Here is a 22,148-nt window from a genome sequence, read left to right as displayed (position 1 = left end):
CGGCAGAGAAGCCACTTCGCCTCTGAGACTCTCCCGGAGCGCACTGATTGTTTCGAGTAAGCCGTTCCACGCAACTGATGCCTTCAGTGTGCAGCCGGGGTAAGTGTTTCATGCAGGTTGAACATGAAAACAGTCTTCTACACCTCTCCTGCATTAGCTTCTGATGTCACACCATGAATTTGCATTCATGGCCCCGCCCATCTTGGCTCACGCCCGCCCACAGGAAGGCATTTTAAATTATTTTTTGCGAGGATAGAGAGCAGTGTCTTGGTACTGATTTTACTACATGGCTGGGCTGAACGCATTCTTTTAACCAATGGGAAGTGAGGTGTGTGCATGTCATTAATAATGAGTAATCCTGCTGTTTTCAATCTACCTGTGCACCAGCAAACTTCTGCAACTAAGAACAGGAGCTTCATAGTTTTTTAATGAGTCTTATGGCATTGATTTACACAAGAAAACACTGCAAATGTGTTGGATAAATGAGTAAACCACACCTTTAAAGCTTCTGAGATCTTCCCTCAAACAGGATATTTTTATCATTAAATTTAGAGTTTCTTGTGTTTCTTTTGTCACGTTTGTAAACAGTTGTCATAGTAATTGGATAATGAGCCAATAAGAAGCCAGAGCTCTTTGGCTCCTCCTTCAGTGCAGCACCCGATGTTTTCATATGACGCACAAAAAGTCTTCAAAATAAAACGCAAGCTTACTGCATATATGTATTATAACCAGAAAACAAAGCAAAAGTTATATAAGGTATGAAAAAAATTAATGATTAAAAAAAGAATTAATTTTATGTGAAGATTAACACCGTTCATCCTTAGATTTTAAAGCAGCTTAAAACTATTTTGAAAATCTCGAACCGGAAGTGAAGTCTTGGCCTCGCTACGCTTGACTCCGTTTTGTGAAGCGAAATTTGCTGATTGCGGCGCACTTAATAAAAGCAGGGTTAGTTTGTTTGGTTACTGGTGAGTGCATTGGTTTGAGTCCATTATGGCCGGGCACGGGCACAGCTGCGGGTCCGAGGGGGAGCACGAACCCGCCGAGAGGGGTCTGGAGTTCGGACTGTACCGTCGCATCGACCTGGAGAAGTTGCAGTGTCTGAACGAGAGCAGAGATGGAGACGGGAAGCTGGTGTTCAAACCGTGGGACAGGCGGAAGGAACGAGACCAGGTAAACGCCACGAGGAGCTTCCCCCCGCATTCATGCTGCTGGCGTCCCCCTACACCTGCGCGGTTAGACAAGCTAAAGGTTTACAAACAGGGTTAAACCGGGTCCACGGTACATCTGTTAACATTAAACCATTGAAAAAGACACGTGCTTTGCTTTTCTGTGTGAGATATTTGATTCATTAGTTTATGCATGTTTTGAACAGGCGTTGATGTGGGAGGCTCACAGGGGACCTTCAAAGGCGTAAACAAGACAAGGTTCACCCTTTGCACGTGACGTCACGCCACACACGTGACCGCCCCCTTCGCCATGATGGACGGCAAAAAGACCGTTTACAACCGTAGAAACTCCAGTGAAGCTAGTCAAAACAAGCTAGTTTTTAGCCTTTTATCGCTTTTATAGAGTTGATTTGACAGTAAAATGGTTTTAGCTTGCTGCGTGGTCGGCTGCACTAAGAGACAATGACGTAAACTCAACTCGTTTTTTTAAATAACGGATGGATCTCAAAAACAATTAATTTTCCCTTTGTTTAGTACTGGTGTGTTTACATGCTTTTGCCGTCCACCATGATGAACCCACGTGATTAGGTGACGTCGGTGCAAAGACACAACTAAAAACAAACACTATTCATAAAATCCAGATTAGTCATTATCCTTGTAAAGATGTAAACTTGATTAAATAAACGGATATAAAATGGATACGCCATGTTGTTGTTTACTGATTTTATGTAGGATTCAGAAACTGATGCACAAAACTCACATCAAGCTGCTAACCTAGATTATTTATCCTCTAAATGAAAAAGTTAATATAACTCTGAGTAAAAAAAAAAAAAACAGCCCTAAATGTAAATCAGAAAAATACACAACAGCTGATTTCGTTCTGCTTATTTTTAGTATGTTGAGAGCGACTCCGATGAAGAGCTGCTGTTCAACATCCCGTAAGTCAACCTGAACTTTGACCTCCTGCTGTCTGTCTGCACACAGAGGCAACGTGTTGTTGTTTTTTGTGTTAAGCTTATAGATGTAAGTAAAGATATAACGGATTAATTTCCTATTTTATTTCCACCTGAAGCTGTAGCTTTATCTTCTCCCTCCTGCAGCGTTCTCTCTGAGTGAGTTAAGCTAACCGTATCTCTTCTGTTTCAGTTTCACGGGCAGCGTGAAGCTGAAGGGAATCATCATCTCCGGAGAGAACGACGACTCCCATCCCGCTGAGATACGACTGTGAGCTTCTCATTCTCGTTTGCAGGTTTTATGAACACATTTTTAATGATATGTGGGAATTGGAAAACAAAATCCCCACGGTGTGGCTGTTAGCTTTCTGCAGGTATTTCCATCTCCAGGTGACAAAACCTTAGGCTCACGATGTTCTGTTGGACCTCGCCCTTTTCTTCAGATACAAAAACATCCCCCAGATGTCGTTTGACGACACCGGCAGAGAACCTGAACAAGCCTTCAGACTCAACAGAGACCCTCTCGCTGAGCTGGAGTATCCAACCAAGTGAGAGCACACGAACGGCACGAACGGATCAGAGCTGACCCGGCTCATCGGAAACGATGAAGCCGCTTGAAATTTGATATCTTGTTTGAAACACACGATCCTCCTTTTTTTCTGTGTTTGATGCTTGTGATCAAGCAGCAACGCCTCCTCATATGACCTGTTTCACTCTGAAGGTGCTCATCCAACCAGACCGGGCCAGTTCACACGCCCCACAGAAACCAATATATTAGCTGCATATGTGGGCTGCATGGTGACGCAGTGGCTAGCACTGTTGCCTCGCAGTAAGAAGGTCGCAGGTTTGAAACTCGGCTGTGGCCTTTCTGCGTGGAGTTGCGTGTTCTCCCCATGCATGCGTGGGTTTCCTCCGGGTACTCCGGTTTCCCCCACAGATCACAACACGCCCTATAGGTTATAAACTGTAAGTAGCTTTGGATAAAAGCATCTGCCAAATAAATAAACATAAACATCTGTTTAGAAACACAATATCTGGATAAAGGTTGTTTTTGTGAACCTCTGTTAGATGCATTTTTGTGTCATCTAAACATTTCCACCAAGAAGATGAAACGTTGATGTAACATTTACACCTGAAGCTGATTTTATGATGAGATGTCCATCACAGGTTTTAGAATTGAAGGAAGCAACAGAAGCTCTGGTGCTTCTCAGTCTGATCAGATCGGTCCAACGCCAAGCTTTGTGTTAACGGACCGAAGACTAAAAGCCTCTTTTTGTGAAGAAATGTAAAAATCACCCAACTCATGTTGTTGCTGCTTTTTGAGCGTCTTCCTCTTTGTGTCATGGTGTGCAGGATTGCTCGTTTTACCAACGTTCATCACCTCTCCATCCACGTCTCCAAGAACTTTGGAGCCGAGAACACCCGGATCTACTTCATTGGACTTAGAGGAGAGTACACGGAGGTTGGTTTCAGGCTGCGCTCATCACCTTACACACATCCCATCAGTTTATTTTCATCCTGTTGACAAACATTTCTTTTCTTGGTGCTTTTTAAGGCTCACAGGCATGAAGTGACCATCTGTAACTACGAGGCGACAGCGAACCCTGCAGATCATAAAGTGGACAGCATCTTCCCACAAACCAACTTCATTTCTTGAGTGCTTTAGGGAGGAGGACGAGAGTTTTCGGAGGCTTTGGCTGACTGTCAGAAAGCCAGATGATTTCATGGCTGCGTTCAGGCAGCGAAGTCGAGCTCAGATGGAAACGAGCTCCGAGGCCGCTGGTTTTTGGTCGTCTCTTAGAGCAAAGCTGCCTCTCTGTTTCTATGGCAACACGGTGTGAGGCTTATTGTGGGCTAAGGAACAAATGCGTGACACGTTTGACAGAGATGAATTCTGCTGATAAATAAAGATGCACCGAATGCTGGAATTGTGTTCCTTTTATTAATAAAGATTATTGGTTGCCATGGCAACACTTACATTCCCAATCATCTAGACACAAAACTGAGTCAGTGGATCCAGATATGAAGTAGATGCAGAGTTTTATAGTTTTTATTATCATTGGTTTTAAATCCTTGAGAAAACAAGTTTCTGAGAAGTAACACGACCCGACCTCTGCTGGATGATGTTCTCGTCAGCGTTCGTCTTATTTTTTTGGTCTTTTTGATACAAACGAGCCTAAAACACAAAACCATCAACACTTTCATTTGAAAACTATCGCTGCAATTTCTTTTTTCTAAAGTGTTGATTTATGCATCTTCTGTCCCTGCATATCGGCTTTGGATCAAAGATGATTTATCTGCAATATTAAAAAAAAAAGACAAACTCAGTTTCAGCCCAAATAAAAATAACGACATTTATACAGTTTCCTTTTTTTTACATATATATATCTGAGAATCAAATTTCAGGACATTTAAATCAATAAATTGGTGCTAAACGTTGATCTTCAGGTCATTCGTTGATCAACAGCCATGGTTTGGAAAGTGTTGATGACATTTTAAGAAATATTGATCAAATCTGGGAAAAAAAAATCTTATGTGTTGTAAATATGGTAATGTGGTAGATTGCACACAATTTCTAAAACTAACAAACAGTATGCCTCAAATATTTACATGGACACATCAAATAAATTATAAAAAGCTTTTGACTGAAGTTAAAACAATATTTGAAATTTAGTGTGAATTAATTGTTATAAAGTTAATGAAGGGAAAATAATTTAATAACGAAAAAATAATTTAATACATATTTGTACAGTTATGTTTTTTTTTCTCGTTTTACAAAATGACCGAACAAACAAGCAGGAATAAAAAAACTAAAGTAAGCGTAACAGTGACGTATCGCGACGCGCAGTGGCTCCTCCCCCTGCTGGTGTGCGGTGAGTACGGGAAGTTCCGCCCTGTTGTGAACTGGGACAGCAAGCGGTGAGTGGAGGATTTTCTGTTAGCTAGTGGGCCGCGGATGCGGGTTTTAAACACTTTAACCGCGTTCTGAATGAGCGGTAATGCGACATTTAGGTGATTAGAGGTTTGTCTCAAAAGCGGTTCGTGTTTGAGTTTACCGTTCGAACCGTAACGGAGTCCGGGGAGGCTCAAGTCGGACACCGGCAGAAGACAAGGCTTTGACGTGTGTGGACGTCGTTAGCTCACAGCGCCTCTCTCTGCCTCCTACCCGGTGTGGGTGTGTGCGCGCGCGGAGCCGGATTAAACCCCGGTCGGGTCGGTGTTTTCGTGGAGAGGCTTTGTGTCGGTGAATGCTAGCAGCGGCGCCGCGGCTAAACTCAAACCATTCATTGTTCTTCGCTCGTCGACAGCCGCTTCCTCCGCCTCCTCCTGACGCCAGCGCAACCAAATCAGATTAAAATCCGGCTTTGAGTCGATCTTTTGACCTCAGCGGAGCAGCAGCGGGCGGCCGCTGCCGCATACGAATTGTCCCGCTGATTCCCACATCTGGGATGTTTCTGCTGAGCGGAATTACAGAGACTCGTGATTCTGTTGGTTTTCTGGCACTTCAAGTGACTGAACATTAAACCAGTCACGTGATCCATCTCTACTTTCATACAGATCTCACTTTCATTTACTAAACCTCATATTCTGAGGAGCTGGTGTCATCGTTGGACACCTGGACAGGTGTCCGGTCCATCACCAGGGACATTTAGGGACTTCACCTAACACGCATGGTTTTGGTCCGTGGTAGGCACTGGAGGCCACAGGCGTGCATGAGGAGACCATTCAGAAAGGCTGCAGCCAGGATTTAAACCTGCAACCTTCTAACAGTGGTGCTAGAGCGCCTCCACCTGCAGCCTTTCACACAGATCTGCAGGATTAGACGAGTTGAAAAAGAAAAGAACCGCTGAGTGAGACCAACAGAGTGGTTCTCGTTCCCAACAGGCAGGCATCCGTAAAGTTGTCCCAGTCGGGAGGTTCTCTCTGACTGGAGTCTGGAGGAAAACCGAAAGGCTGCTGCTGGTTTGGGTTCGGAGTTGGGCTCATTATTCTGTGAAAAATCACTCCGATAATCTGAAATAACCCGGGGAAGTACTCCCAGAGAAAAAGCGTGAGCAGGGAAAACCCTTTTCACTTCCTAAACTTATTATTAATCAGTAATGATATTAATTACTGACTCATCAAACCCTGAATTAAGTGAGCCGAGGATGCTTTTATTTTATAAACTATATAAATCTGAACGCAGCACAGAGCTGTAAACATCCAACACTTCACTTCTAAATCTAATCTTTCTGATGAATTACAGACGGATCCCGCAGATAATCCACAGAATTCGTTTTTCTCCACCACCTCCATCCTGAGCTGCAGCTATTTTTAACCGGCATCCTCCTCCAGACACACAGCGAGCGACTCCGCGTTCTCAGAGCCAGCGTTTAGCCCACACAGCGATGCTAACTGGTTTTACTGGGAGTTATGGATCTGACAGCTGGTCTCAGAGAAACCGGCGGGTGTGAAGATGAGCGGCGATTAGCGGGAAGCTCGTTCTGATTTCCTGAACTCCTTCCTCTTGTCGTTCCCGTCTTTCACATCTTCATCTGTGTGACTGACGTTCGCTCTCAGCGGTTCCGACTCTTGTTGCTTTCCAGAGTGGATCCCAGGTTGGAATTACGACCCGGATGCTTTTCGGAGCTAAACGCGTGTGAGAAAACATTCTCACAAACGCACCGGTGAAGGTCATTCATCGCCTGTTCTGTAGGAGAAACATTATGAGTCACTTCATCCTGAAGTCAAAGTTATAAATAATGACTGTTTTGCCTGCCGTAGCTCGCTCCTTTTCAGAGAAACAGAGTTTCTGCCCTTCAGGTCAGAGGAAAGTGGGATTTATTTATAACTTTTATACAGAAACACACAAAGAAACGTTTTAAATAAAGAAGAGGTGGAGTTGAGCCGCCTTTACACACAGATTCTCTTCCTGGAAGTTCTTGTTTTTTTTAGCAAAGTGAGGCGTTCAGCGTTGGCTAATTCAAGCCGCTCCTAATGCTCTGCTTGTTCCTGAGAAGGACGGAAACCTCAGAGGTTCAGACACCATTTCCTAAAGTGGGAAAGCCATAAAATCAGTCGAACCGTCTCCTCCTCAGGAGTAAGATCCGGTTCTAAGTGAAGGCAACATGCCGGAGGAGGAGTTCAGGTGTTCTAGTTCCTCTCTGCCTCTGGCTGGAGGAGCTTCTCCTTCTGGTTGTAACACCTCTGAGCTGAAAGCTGCTTCCTGTTCAGCGTTTACTCACCAGCGTCGCTAACAACCGCCTTTCCTCCACACACTCAAGTCACTCATTTACTGCCCATTTGCAGACGTTTGTGCAGTGGATGTGACCTTACACACACACACACACACACACACACACACACACACACACACACACACACACACACACACACACACACACGGCGGGTTAAACGATCAGAGTCTAGCTGCTCTGTCGTAACGACGGTGGAATTTTAACACTCAGGAAGTGATGTTTACACATTAACCTTCAGGTTTCAGTCCTTCGTCTCCTCATCCGCGTTCACCTATTGGGCCGTGCGCCGTCCCCGCCTGTCCTCTTTGTCCTGTCCCACATCATCTGCAGCTTTTACAGCTGGACTTGACTGTAAAACAACATCCTGGTATATCAGCGGCTGAGTGGCGGCGGGCTGCGCTCCATTTACGGACTGCAGTAGAGGAGGGGAGCGTTCCATTTAGATGACAACTTCTGTCTGTCTTACCTTTAGAAATGCGTTTTTGTCATGCTCTGTGCTCTTTGGATAAATAAGTGAATTAATGTGGATTACAGCGTATCCGCGGGTCCTTAAAAAGTCTTAAATGTCTTCGTCTTCGTCTTCCTCCGCTTATCCGGGTCCGGGTCGCGGGGGCAGCATCCCAATTAGGGAGCTCCAGGCCGTCCTCTCCCCGGCCTTGTCCACCAGCTCCTCCGGCAGGACCCCAAGGCGTTCCTGGACCAGATTGGAGATGTAACCTCTCCAACGTGTCCTGGGTCGACCCGGGGGCCTTCTGCCGGCAGGACATACCCGAAACACCTCCCCGGGGAGGCGTCCAGGAGGCATCCTGACCAGATGCCCAAACCACCTCAACTGGCTCCTTTCGATCAGGAGGAGCAGCGGTTCTACTCCGAGTCCCTCCCGAATGTCCGAGCTCCTCACCCTATCTCTAAGGCTGAGCCCGGCCACCCTACGAAGGAAACTCATTTCGGCCGCTTGTATCCGCGATCTCGTTCTTTCGGTCATTACCCAAAGCTCATGACCATAGGTGAGGATTGGGACGTAGATCGACCGGTAAATCGAGAGCCTGGCTTTCTGGCTCAGCTCCCTCTTCCCCACGACAGATCGGCTCAGCGTCCGCATCACTGCAGACGCCGAACCAATCCGCCTGTCGATCTCCCGATCCCTCCTACCCTCACTCGTGAACAAGACCCCGAGATACTTAAACTCCTCCACTTGAGGTAGGACCTCTCCCCCGACCCGGAGGTGGCAAGCCACCCTTTTCCGGTCGAGAACCATGGTCTCAGATTTGGAGGTGCTGATCCTCATCCCAGCCGCTTCACATTCGGCCGCGAACCTACCCAGCAAGAGCTGAAGGTCAGAGCTGGATGAAGCTAGGAGGACCACATCATCCGCAAAAAGCAGAGACGAGATTCTCCTGCCACCAAACTCGACACACTCCACACCACGGCTGCGTCTAGAAATTCTGTCCATAAAAGTGATGAACAGAACCGGTGACAAAGGGCAGCCCTGGCGGAGTCCAACCCTCACTGGGAACAGGTCCGACTTACTACCGGCTATGCGGACCAAACTCACGCTCCTCTGGTAAAGGGACTGAATGGCCCTCAACAGAAAGCCACCCACCCCATACTCCTGGAGCGTCCCCCACAGGGTGCCCCTGGGGACACGGTCATAAGCCTTCTCCAAATCCACAAAGCACATGTGGATTGGTTGGGCAAACTCCCATGCCCCCTCCATCACCCTTGCAAGGGTATAGAGCTGGTCCACAGTTCCACGGCCAGGACAAAAACCACATTGCTCCTCCTCTATCTGAGATTCAACTATCGATCGGACCCTCCTCTCCAGTACCTTGGCGTAGACCTTTCCCGGGAGGCTGAGGAGTGTGATCCCCCTATAGTTGGAACACACCCTCAGGTCACCCTTCTTAAAGATGGGGACCACCACCCCGGTCTGCCACTCCCTAGGAACTGCCCCCGATGACCACGCAATGTTGTAGAGACGTGTCAACCATGACAGCCCTACAGCATCCATAGCCTTGAGATACCCAGGACGAACCTCATCCGCCCCCGGGGCTCCGCCGCTGTGTAGTTGTTTGACTACCTCAGCAACTTCTGCCCCCGAGATCGGACAGTCCATCCCCAGGCCTCCCAGCTCTGGTTCCTCCTCGGAATGCGCATTGGTGGGATTGAGGAGCTCCTCAAAGTATTCCTTCCACCGTCCGACTATAGCCTCAGTTGACGTCAGCAGCTCCCCATCCCCACTATAAACAGTGTGAGCGAGTTGCTACCTTCCTCTCCTGAGGCGCCGGACAGTTTGCCAGAACCTCTTTGGAGCAGATCGATAGTCTTTCTCCATGGCCTCACCAAACTCCTCCCACGCCCGAGATTTTGCCTCGGCAACTGCCACTGCTGCACCCCGCTTGGCTATCCGGTACCTGTCTGCTGCCTCCGGAGACCCACAGACCAGCCACGCCCTGTAGGCCTCCTTCTTCAGCCTGACGGCTCCCCGAACCTCTGGTGTCCACCAGCGGGTACGGGGGTTGCCACCACGACTGGCACCGGCCACCTTACGACCACAGCTAGCAACAGCCGCCTCGACAATCGCAGAGTGGAACAAGGCCCACTCGGACTCAATGTCCCCCACTGCTCTCGGGACGTGGTCAAAGCTCTGCCGGAGGTGGGAGTTGAAGACCGTCTTGACAGGTTCTTCTGCCAGGCGTTCCCAGCAGACCCTCACTATGCGTTTGGGTCTGCCAGGTCTACGCGGCATGTTCCCTTGCCATCTGATCCAACTCACCACCAGGTGGTGATCAGTTGACAGCTCCGCCCCTCTCTTCACTCGGGTGTCCAAAACATACGGCCGCAGGTCAGATGATACGACTACAAAATCTATCATCGACCTGTGACCTTAAATGTTAAGTCTTAAATGTGCTTTTCCAAATTTAAGGCCTTAAAAATCCATAAAAATTACAAATAATCCTCAAATACAGTTTCCAAAGGTCTTAAATTACCAAAGACCCAAGATTCTTTTATTTCTATAAAAATTTCATGAATTTCTAGTGTTCAGCATTTTTTGTGTACGATGTTGGCGTAAGCGGAACCGTACACATTCAGTTGGTTGTGAAAGGGGACTATTTTTAGATGAGCACATTAGCTGGTTAAGCTAGCGGGAGCGTGCGCCATGGGGAAGTGCAAGTGTAATGGTAACTAAATTGAAAAAATAAGAAGTGATTATATCACCTTCCCTATCGCTCCTAAAGGGAAAGAAGTCCAATTTAAAATTTTGAATAAAATTTACCCAACCAATAGACTCCTTGGGGATAGATTCAATATAGAAGCTGGTAATTGTGTATTTTGTGAAACAGAAGAGGAGGACTTAGACCATCTATTTGTTCTGTGCAATTTTATACAAATATTTTGGTTAGATTTTCATGCCTGGCTTTGTTCTAGTGGGATTCAAATTTCCCCATTTACCTTAAATATGATAATGTTTGGAGTGTTTTTGAAAGAAAAGAAAGTTAGTTATGGTGTTAATGTGTTATTAATTTTGTGTAAACAGTTTATACATAAATGTCGATTTTTTAAGACCAAACCAACACTAGCCTATTGGAAAAATGACTTAAAATTATTAGTTAAATCTTTGAATTTAGTTAAAAAGAAAAAGGCTGGTTTGTTTATTTCCTTTGTAGAAGATTTTGAGTTAGTAAGTCAATAATCTGTTAATTAGATGACCCCAGCTTTAGATTTTCTTTTTTTATTGTTTTCTTTTTCATATACGTGAAAATGTTGAATATGCATGTATTGACTATCTTTTGAATATATAATGTTAGGTGCATTTTGTTTGTATGTTATCTTCTTTAATAAAAAAAAAGTGTAATGGTAACTGGATGGCTAATCCCACGTTCGCTACGCGGTTAGCACCGGTTTCAGGCAATAGCTGGAAATTATAGCTTAAATTTAATTTAAAAAAATGCTTAAATTTGGTCAAAGTGGCCTTATAAAAGGTCTTAAAAAGTCTTAAATTTGTCTCCCTTAAACCTGCAGATACTCTGGATTAAAAGACTTTTATTTTGTTAAGCACATCCACAGGAAGGGGAAATTATTTTTAGCTTTAGCTCTCTAATTACCCAAGAGGCCAAACTCGGGTTTTAATGTTATATTTTATTATATTATAAAGTCAGATTTAATCTGATGTAATTAAACCAAAAATAATCTAATTAATTAGAATAACGTCTGTAATATTTACAGGAAATCTGTCACCGAAAGTCGTTTATCTCCTCTAAACTCCCGCCACATGAATTCCTGATGTAAGGAGCCATTTGTGTAGCTTTACTCTAAAACTGACCTGTTTTCTGGTTCCAGCACCTCTATCAGTGTATGTGTGGCAACAACATGTCTGTACCGCTGCTCGCCGAGGCTGTGACGGTGTCTGGAACCGAGAGGGAGACCGCGGCGGTGAGTAGGTCTCCAGTGGAGCAGAAGTCCACGTCGGCTTCTAGCTCTGATTTATCCACTAGATCGAATTTCTGTTTTTAATGTAGACTAAAAGTTAAGATGCTAAATTTAATCTTTTAAAATAATGAATTTCTCTGTTTTTATCATCTTCTGGAAAAACTAACAGCTTAAAAGTTCCTATATTAGAGATCAGCGTTCATCGCTTATCCTGTTTATTCATCAACAATCAATGAAAAACTGTTCAATGAAATTTTATTTATAAAGCGCCAAATCACGACAAATGTCGTCTCAAGACACTTCACATAATAAACATTCCAATACAGGTCAGTTCATTAAGCCAATCAGAAAAAAGTTTCCTATATGAGGATCCCAGCAGGTTGCATTGAGTCACTGACTATTGTCAGTCTTACCATCAATCCTCATACTAAGCAAGCATATAAGCAGCCATCCACCACGACTCACTGGGGATCGAGAAGACAGAGCAGACACACACACACACACACACACTATGGTTACATTGTGATTTCTTAGTAAATATTCTATTTGGTGAGAGATAAACTTAATTGTATTTATCCTAGTGGATCTATAATTAAACGGGTAAACTAGTAGTAGCACATCCAACGTCAAAGAGAGTAGGATGTCATTATCAGGAGAGGGAGAATGTTTAAGTGGTTAGCAGCAGTGTGCTAGACGATGGCCCCCTCCATGAGGCCACCACAGCTCAGCAGAACATCGTTGTAGCTTCTTCTGGGGAGAAAAACACTTAGAGAGAAAATAAAGTTAACAGCTGAAATAGCAGGAAATAATACAGTTAAAGAGCAGACTGTAGAAGAAAGCAGTAGAGTGTGAGAAGTGGTCAGTGTATCCTCCAGCAGTCTAAGCCTATAGCAGCATAACTACAGAGATAACTGGATAACCTATCCTATTTAGATGTAGGCATGTTGGAGGCAGGGCAAGGGAGAGCCGTCTTTACCGACTGTACACTCCACCTCCCTGTACTCCCCCACTTGTCCAGATTTAGGCTAACATCAGATTTTAACCATAGGCCCTATCAAATAAAAATGTTTTAAGCCTATTCTTAAAAGTAGACAAGGTGTCTGCCTCACGGACTAAGGCTGGGAGCTGGTTCCACAGGAGAGGAGCCTGATAACTAAAAGATCTGCCTCCCATCCTAAGTTTAGATATTCTGGGAACCACCAGTAGACCTGCAGTCTGAGAGCGAAGTGCTCGGTTAGGATCGTATGGAACAATCAGATCACTGATGTATGATGGAGCTTGATTGTTAAGAGCTTTATATGTGCTTTATAGGGCTGCATGGTGGCACCGATGTTAGCACTGTTGCCTTGCAGTAAGAAGGTTGCAGGTTCGAAACTCGGCTGTGGCCTTTCTGCGTGGAGTTGCATGTGCTCCCCATGCATGCGTGGGTTTCCTCCGGGTGCTTTGGTTTCCCCTACAGATCCCAACATGCCCTATAGGTTATAAATTGTACATCGCTTTGGATAAAAGCGTCTGCCAACTAAATAAAAACAAACAAATGTGAGAAGAAGGATCTTAAAATCTATTCTGAATTTAACAGGTAGCCAGTGTAGGGAAGCTAAGACAGGAGAGATATGATCTCTCTTTTTAATTCTCATCAGAACTCTAGCTGCAGCATTTTGGACAAGCTGAAGACTTTTAACTACATTCTGTGGACTTCCTGAGAGTAATGAATTACAGTAATTCAGTCTTGATGTAATAAATGCATGAACTAGTTTTTCAGCATCACTCCTGGAAAGGATGCTTCTAATCTTAGCAATATTCCAAAGGTGGAAAAAGGAAATCCTACAAACCTGTTTAACCTGGGATTTGAATGACATGTCCTGGTCAAAGATAACACCAAGGTTCCTTACTTTGTTCTCGGAGACTAATGCAATGCCATTCAGGTCAGGCGATTGGCTAAGCAATTTCCTTTTCTGGATTTCTGGTCCAAAGATGAGAACTTCCGTCTTGTCTTGATTTAAAAGCAAGAAGTTAAGAGTCATCCAATTTTTTATGTCCTCAAGACAAGCCTGTAATCTACCCAACCGATTAGGTTCATCAGGGTTAATGGATAAATATAACTGAGTATCGTCAGCATAACAGTGGAAGTTTATCCCATGCTGTCTAATGATTTTACCAATTGGGAGCATATATATAGTAAAAAGAATTGGTCCAAGCACTGAACCCTGTGGTACTCCACAAGTAACCCTGGAGTATGAAGACGGTTTGTCATGTACATTTACAAAAGGAAATCTGTCAGACAGGTAGGATTTAAACCAGCCTAGCGCTGTTCCTTCAACCACAATCCTACAATCTGTTCAGTCAACCAATAAATCAGTCAAACTATAATAAATCACATTTCTCGGTGTAACAATAAATACAAATAAATATAACAATAAAAGAACAGAAACATTTGCTCCATCCTTAATTTCTACATCTAGATTCAAAAATATATTTCTGCAATTTTAAAAATTAATTTGGTATCAGTATCATCTATGATGTAAGGTATTGTTATTTTATGCCTTGTGTATGTGTGTATATATATATATATAGGCAGAAGCCTAAAGTAGCCTCTAGTGCTGCATTAAGGACTCTGCTCAGGAAGCCCAGGTCCAGTAGTGCCAGCCCTTTGTTCTGTAATGCTCGTGTCAGGACCGTCCCAGCCCGAAGGAGGGGGCTGATGCACGGTTTTATCCTGCGTTAGAAAAGCTCGGATAGCAGAGATGCTGGTTGGTCCCAGTTTTAGTGCAGTGCCATACCCGTCATCCATGTGGAGACACTGGTGTCTTCTATCATTTTTATAGAGCTTTTTATGTTTTTTATTTATTTAATAATAATAATAAAGCTGATGAAGAGTCGGGATGAGTGTTTAACCTGCAGCTCTTTGCCTGTTGCAGGTCATCTTCCTTCATGGGTTAGGAGACACGGGGTGAGTACGCCTCATTCATCACTTGTGAGGTTTTATTTTAGTTTGAACATCAGATGAAAGGAGATGATGAATCTTGACTTTCCTTTTCTATGAAATTGGATCAAATGTCTAAATATAATAATTTTCTGGGTCTTTTTTCTGTTTTTCATAAAACATTTTTATAAATTATTAAGTGTAAAACATTATTCGTGCTCGCTGCACCAGTAGATGCTGAATGCAGAAATAAATAAATAAAGAGGTGAAATTTGTGGTTTACGATAGTAATCCCTGTCTGTTTCCGGTGTTTGACTGCTGAATTGACGCTAACATCATTAATAAGTGATCTTAAAAGAACCATAAGCAGATGTTTTTACTGTTTGGCGTCAGACACGGGTGGGCCGACACGCTGATGGGGATCCAGCTGCCTCATGTCAAGTTTATCTGTCCTCATGCGTAAGTCCTCCTCTTCCTCTCAAAGCCCGGAGTTTGTTCCATGAATAACAACTCTCTCTCTTCCTCGCCTCTGCAGGCCTAAAATCCCCGTCACTCTCAACATGAGGGCCACGATGCCCGCGTGGTGAGTCGCTGCGACGGGGGGGCGCCGCCTTTCAGCTCAACACCGGGTGTCATTGTTTCCCTGGGAACCACAAAAGGCTCCCATATTTCCTTTGACAGTGGTGTGATTGTGCCATCTGGGTGTGTGTGTGTGTGTGTGTGTGCAGGTTTGATCTCATGGGTCTCAGCCCGGACTCTCCAGAGGACGAATCTGGAATAAAGAAGGCAGCAGAAAACAGTGAGTTTAACGCTGAGCCTGTGAGCTTCAGTCAGGTTTGTTTAAGAGGACGTCTAAGAGCAGAAATCCGGCCCAGAAATGTGGACGGAGCAGTAAAAACAGGCTAAATTGCAGAACATGACAGTAAAATACAACAAACACGTTAAATGGAGATCAGATGCGCGTCATTAAAGCATCTGGAGCAAGACTGGTGCTGCTGCGTCAGCAGTAACGTACAGAGTGTGGTGGGTATTTACCAGTGTTGGGAGTAATGCGGTACAAAAGTAATTAATTACTGTAATGCATTGCTTTTTGCTGTACTGTGGTAATGTAAGGCATTACAGGGAAAGAAAATGGTAATATTTACTCGGTACAATTGTCAGTAACGCGGTAATTACAATGCATTTTTAAACCCAGAATCAAGATGCGTTCCTTAAAAATTCAAATTGCGGGAAACCCGAAGAAAGATCCAGTATCTGCATATATTACGTCATTTATGGACTCAGCTTTGCGGGCAGAGAGGACGCCGCGGTAACGGCTCAGCTGCGTCCTGCACGCGGCCGCTGTAACATTCACAAAATCGCTCCACTAAAACAAAATAATTCACTTGCGATCGTTCATATCAGCGCATATTCTCTGGTATTTTGTGCTTTTCTGACGTGCTTTGCCTCAGCTGAGTTCATAATCTGGGCCCCGGTGATTTCAACTCATTACTGCTGGAGCGCCGCGCATGTGTAGATCCCTTTGGCTGATCGTTAGAAAGTAGGAAATCTAGGAAACAGTTTTTCTGGAAGACGGAGAAAACTTGCAGCATGCAGGAAGGTTAGAGAGAGAAAGGGCCGGAAATTATTCAAATAAAATCAAGAAAAAAAGAAAAAAGTAGGTAGATTTATCCCCAATACACATTTTTACCAGTGAAAAGCAATAATATATAAGCATTTAATATTTATACATGTGATAGAATCAGATCACCCCACAAGTCAGTCCCACATCCAGGGCCGTATCAAGACATTTGGGGACCAAGGCAAATATAGGCTTGGAGCCCCCACCACCTCACTCCCTGCTCAGTTAATATAAGATGGCAGCGTGCTGAGAGTACAGATTGTTGTTGTTTTTATTTAGTAAACAATCATTTTAAAGCACTGTTATTATATCTGACTGTTTTTAACAGCAATCCTAGCTCAGACACCACATCACCTTCCACATATATGTCATGAGCTCACTGAGCGTCACATGACCAGATTCATACTGAAGTTGTTTTGGTGAAAGTAACTTAAAGTAATGCAAAAGTAGTGTAATGCCTTACATTTTAAAATCAGTAATATTGTAACGTAATGAATTACTTTAAAATGAGGGTAACAAGTAATAAATAATGCATTACAGTTTTGAAGTAACTTGCCCAACACTGGTATTTACTAGCATAAACATCACCTGCAGCAGCTAAATGTTTCTGTTGAAAGAGTCGTGAGATTAAGCCTAAAGTTGAGATTAAACGAGCTTGAAATCGTTTGTAAACGTGACCAAATCCGTCTGTCGCTGAAACAAACGGATGTTTAAAAGCAACGCTTGGTGTTGGAAAGGAAGACAGGATGTGATCTCATGTGTTTCGGTTTCAGTCAGAGCCATCATCGAACACGAGGTCAGAAACGGGATTCCCCCAGAGCGTATAATCCTCGGTGGATTCTCTCAGGTGGGATTAGAGTCGTGTTTTCTTCGCCTTTCCCACGACGGCGGGGTGTTTGATGAGGTGTGGTGTCTCTGCCTGCAGGGTGGAGCCTTGTCCTTGTACACCGCCCTGACCTGCCAGCACCAGCTGGCTGGTGTCGTCGCCCTCAGCTGTTGGCTTCCTCTTCACAGGAGCTTCCCCTCGGTACCGACCCACTTCAGTGGCTCACGGGCTGGTCCCGCTCTGCGGACTGTGATGACGGACGATAACTCGGGTGTTGCTTTTGCCCTGCAGGCGTCGAGCGGCAACAAGAACCTCCCCATCCTGCAGTGCCACGGGGAGGTGGACGTCATGATCCCGGTGCAGTTTGGCGCTTTGACGGCAGAAAAACTCAAATACATCGTAAACCCTCAGATGATCACCTTCAGAACCTACCCAGGGCTCTCGCACAGCTCCTGCCCTCAGGTACAGCCACCAAGTGTTGGTGATGACTCACCTGCACATCACTCAGCTGTGTAGTTCTTGTAGACTGACGTGCTAACGGCTAGGGCAGGAACAGAGTAGATCCCAGCTGTATTAAACAGGTCTGATGTGGGACGCTGTAGCAGCAAGACTCCGCCTCCCTGAGTTTCGGTTTCAGTTCAGCTTTAAAAAGGAGATTATAAACTACACCCCAGAGGGAACGTGCTTGTGAACATAAAAAACCCACATACACGTGAGATCCTTTTGCTGCTGGTGGAAGTCTCACATATTCAGCTGATAAAAAGCATCATCATGTAGCTGAGAGAGAGAGGAAGGCTGCACGAGTAACGAGATGTGCACAAAAAGGAGTCGCTTGGCGGGGAAAGGAGTGGCGCGAACGGAGCAACAACAAACAATTAGACAGATGTTGACGGTAAACTTCATATTTTGGAGCGATCCGGACAGATTTATGGTCTCTGCAGTTTAGTAGGCGTTTAGTAGGCTTTAATAAAGGATGATGAGAAGGATAAATGTCCACCAGGCGGTTCAGATAGTATGGCTGTTTTTTGAACTGGAAGCAGAGGAAGTGGGCGGAGACTCACAGCCGGAGTCTGAGGCAAATAGTGAGGATGTTGATGAGGATGTGGCAGATCCATCCTTCCTCATAGAAGAGTTGGGTCATGATGAGGTAGAGGATGAAGGTAGAGGTCCAGCTCCTCGGAGATCCAACCAGAGGAGTGGGCGGTGCCGCGCAGCTGTCAGATCTCGAGCTCCGCGGCGTGAGACAGAGCCACTCCCCACTCCAAAATGCATGCACATTATTGCCAAATTAATAAAATAAGTATAAATTCAGATAGTCCAGGTTGTCCTGAAAATAATGATACCCCATAAGGCAAAATTTATTGTTTTTATTAGAAAATACAAAAGAAAAACCAAAATGGGTCAGAAACAGTGATTTACACCCTGGACCCCAGAGGGCTAATTTATTTTATTTTATTTGTTATTTGCTATATTTATTCATATTTTTTATAAATATACAGTCTAGATTACCATTCTAAATTATAAAAAAAAACATTCGTCATAAATGTTTGTTGGTTTCACAGTAAAATAAACAACTTTTTTCCAATTTGGAATTTATGTTTTTGAGTGATTTAAGGTCTAATATGCAAGCCCTTTATGTCCAAATATAAAAAATAAGTATAAATTCATAAAGTCCAGGTTGTGCTGAAAAGATTGAGACCACATAAGGCAGTGGTTATGGTTTTTATTTTGGAAATACAAAGGAAAACTCTAAATTAGTCAAAAACAGCAAATTACACCCTGGACCCCAGAGGGTTAAAAGCACTCACTTCAAACACGATGGAGTCACGCTGGCGCTGTTATGTTGGTGAAGATCCAGCCACAGGTTCTACACGTTGCTAGCTAGGATGCTGTTTCTGCTCTAGGGGCCGGGAGTCTAAGTGCATCAGAAGTTTGAGACAGGATCCAGGATGTTTAGTGTTTGTTGATCACTTTTGTGCAGCGAGGTCCGATCCGATCGTCTGATCTCGTCTCTTACAGGAGATGGCGGCCGTAAAGGAATTTATCGAGAAGCATTTGCCCCGGATCTGACCCCACCTCATTCCCTCTCCGAGACACTGACCTCTGACCCCCGATCTGCTATTGTCCTGCAAGAAATGGCCTTGAGCATCCCCCTCCTCCACACACACACACACACACACACACATACCGCTCAGCAGAACCTCTCGATCGGCCCAATCTGGTCCTCTGAGGGAGAAACGGTGATTCCCACCACACATTCCCCGTTTAAAGCTGAATCCTCTGTTGGTTCGTCTGTTTTTACCTCGTCGTGTTTCTGCTGCTGATCGCCGCCCCGCCGCCGCGCCTCCCTCTCATCTGTTTAAGTTACTGGAGAGCCGGCAGAGAGCCGGAGTCAGAACCCCATCCCAGCTGCAGTCAGAGCCGCCTCCTTCACCAAAAGCACCAGAACCAGCGCCATCTCTGGTTACTCTGGAAGCGAGTGGATGTAGTGTGGCGTTGCTCTCGTTTGTCACGGCTGCAGGATAACGAGGACTTCCAGATGCTTCACCCACGATCACGCCACGTTCTTATCTCACCTGTTAGCCTCGCGCAGCCGCAGATCGTAGCGCTGATCTCCTCCTCGGGTCGTTTATTCAGACTTTCCTTCTAGATTTCAGACGTTTAAAGAGCTAGACTTGGGTCTGACTGCAGCTGACCTGCGGTGCTGGAGTCCGGTCTGACTCGGTAAACTGGGAGAGCTGGTTTTCCATTCCTCTCCCTGCAGCCCGTCTGGCTCTAACAGAGGCCCTTTAACTGAAACACAAGCCCACTGCTTCATTTTAAATTTATTTTCATCATTTCTATGAACAAAATCGAATAACTGATTCATATTTTTGCTTGTATTTGGTTTTTAGCGCTGTATTTTGGGTGTTGAAGTTGTGTGCAGACCCTGCTTGTTCCCTCTTCCCCCCATCAGCTCCCCACCACCGCCGCGCAGTTTGAGGTTCAGGATTTTAATTCCAGATAAAATCCAGACCGCTTTCAGCTTCTGTAATGAGCTACCGGACCCCACAGGTCAGATTTACAGTTAAACTTCATGAAAATTAGACGAGACGCGTCCAGCCGGAAGGTGAAACAGATTAAAGCGTTCATCTTGAACAACTTGTGGCTCCTGCAGAGTGAAACTCTGGTCTTTAATATTTAAACTGTAGGTTTTCCTTAGAATCTTTCCCTCTCGTGGTTCTTCTGCTTCTGCCAGCTGATTTCAAGGCTAAAATGTTTTGGAAGAGGAGGAAAGACGTCTGTTTGACTGTTCACTAACTGATGAATGTTCCCCTCGTCTCCTTTTATCTTTTCCTGTTTCTGATCATTTTTAAGTTGTTTTTGTACGTTTCGTGTTTTCATCTCACCCTGTTTTTGTCCATTTATCATGAGCGTTAGGAAGATGTGTTGAGGTGAGGCTGACGGTCTCTCCACTTACACCTGTCTGCTAATAAAGGACCAAAAAAGAGAAAAATGTCTGAGTTGTGCTTTTTAAAACTCCTTTTACATCCGAATGCACATGAAAGATAAATTACTTCTTCAAACCGGCGCCGTTTCAGTGTTAAACCATCTGATGGCTGTGGTAAATGGCCTGTATTTGATATAGCGCCTTCTAGAGTCCTGAAACCCCCCAAGGCGCTTTACAACACAACCAGTCATTCACCCATTCACACACACATTCATACACTGGTGGGGATGAGCTACGATGTAGCCACAGCTGCCCTGGGACGCACTGACAGAGGCGAGGCTGCCGAGCACTGGCGCCACCGGTCCCTCCGACCACCACCAGCAGGCAACGTGGGTTAAGTGTCTTGCCCAAGGACACAGCGACAGACTGAGCGGGGCTCGAACCTGCAACCTTCCGATTACGGGGCGAGCGCTTAACTCCTGTGCCACCGTCGCCCACATCTGGGCTAGGCCAGAGCGGTGAGTGCAGCCAAGATCTGGGCATCCCCGTGTAAAACTTATCATAACTACTTTTTATTTTACAGAAGTTGTACAGTTACAAAACTCGTAAATGTCGGGGACAACAGAGAGCCCAAGCCACGCCCACCTACGTGCTACATGATGGTCGGAGGGAGGGTGGCGCCTGTGCTCGGTAACCTCGCCTCAGGGCAGCTGTGGCTTCGTAGCTCATCCCCACCAGTGTGTGAATGGGTGAATGACTGTGTTGTAAAGCAACTTGGGGGGGGGGGGGGGGGGTTCCAGGACTCTAGAAGACGCTTTATCAAATACCGGATATGTACCATTACTCCAGGTACGTGGGTCTCCCACTGCCCAAAGTGATGAATGGGAGTATATCCGCAAATACAAATAATTTCATGTGCCATGACTCTTAAAGACAGCTGCACAGTGGTCAGCGCCGTTGCCTTGTAGCAGGAGGTCTTGGGTTCACATCCCGACCTCGGATCTCTGCAAGGAGTTTGCTTGTTCTCCCTGTGCATGCGTGGGTTCCCTCTGGGTACTCCGGCTTCCTTCCACAGTCCAAAAACAGGACTGTCAGGATCACAGGTATTCAATTCTGGTCCTGGAGGTCCGGTATCCAGCACATTTTAGTGGTTTCTCTGATTCAACACACTTGATTCAGCAGTGCAGCAGCTCATCAGGCTCTGCAGAAGCCTGTTAATCACCTGCAGATTGAAGTCAGGTGTGTTGAAGCAGAGTTAAAACTAAAACGTGCTGGATACCGGACCTCCAGGCCCGGAATTGAACACCCTGCTCTAAATCGTCCTGATGTGTTATCTGTCTTGTGTCTTTGAGTTGCCCTGCGACGGACTGCTAATCTGTCATGGGTGTCCCCCGCCTGTTTGCCCAAAGACAGCTGGAGATGTGCACCAGCCCCCTGCGACCCTGCGTGGAAAAGCGGGCATAGAAAATGGGAAGATGGAGTATTAAAGGCACGTTTAGATGCTTGTTTTTGACAGGCAGCAAAGGTTTGTGTGAAAAATGCACAGAGGACTCCGACT

At 45.2% G+C, this 22,148-nt stretch overlaps 2 protein-coding genes across 2 annotated transcripts; both read left to right on the top strand.

Moving 5' to 3' along the window:
• The first annotated feature begins 862 nt into the window (after positions 1-862).
• Positions 863-4,050, top strand: pithd1 (PITH (C-terminal proteasome-interacting domain of thioredoxin-like) domain containing 1). Its single transcript, XM_015974146.3, has 6 exons — positions 863-1,173; positions 2,064-2,107; positions 2,316-2,393; positions 2,566-2,670; positions 3,476-3,584; positions 3,678-4,050. Exons 1-6 carry the CDS (start codon positions 994-996, stop codon positions 3,777-3,779), a joined length of 618 nt encoding a protein of 205 aa, XP_015829632.1. The 5' UTR covers positions 863-993; the 3' UTR covers positions 3,780-4,050.
• Positions 4,051-4,958: 908 nt separating this feature from the next.
• lypla2 (lysophospholipase 2) lies at positions 4,959-20,656 on the top strand. Its single transcript, XM_015974145.3, has 10 exons — positions 4,959-5,041; positions 11,701-11,793; positions 14,709-14,740; positions 15,107-15,172; positions 15,249-15,296; positions 15,442-15,512; positions 17,108-17,181; positions 17,260-17,361; positions 17,452-17,622; positions 19,180-20,656. Exons 2-10 carry the CDS (start codon positions 11,716-11,718, stop codon positions 19,228-19,230), a joined length of 693 nt encoding a protein of 230 aa, XP_015829631.1. The 5' UTR covers positions 4,959-5,041; positions 11,701-11,715; the 3' UTR covers positions 19,231-20,656.
• Positions 20,657-22,148: the final 1,492 nt, after the last annotated feature.

This window comes from Nothobranchius furzeri, chromosome 19 (genome assembly GCF_043380555.1).
Source record: "Nothobranchius furzeri strain GRZ-AD chromosome 19, NfurGRZ-RIMD1, whole genome shotgun sequence".
Lineage (NCBI taxonomy): Eukaryota > Metazoa > Chordata > Actinopteri > Cyprinodontiformes > Nothobranchiidae > Nothobranchius > Nothobranchius furzeri.
This window is presented reverse-complemented; position numbering and strand designations above follow the sequence as displayed.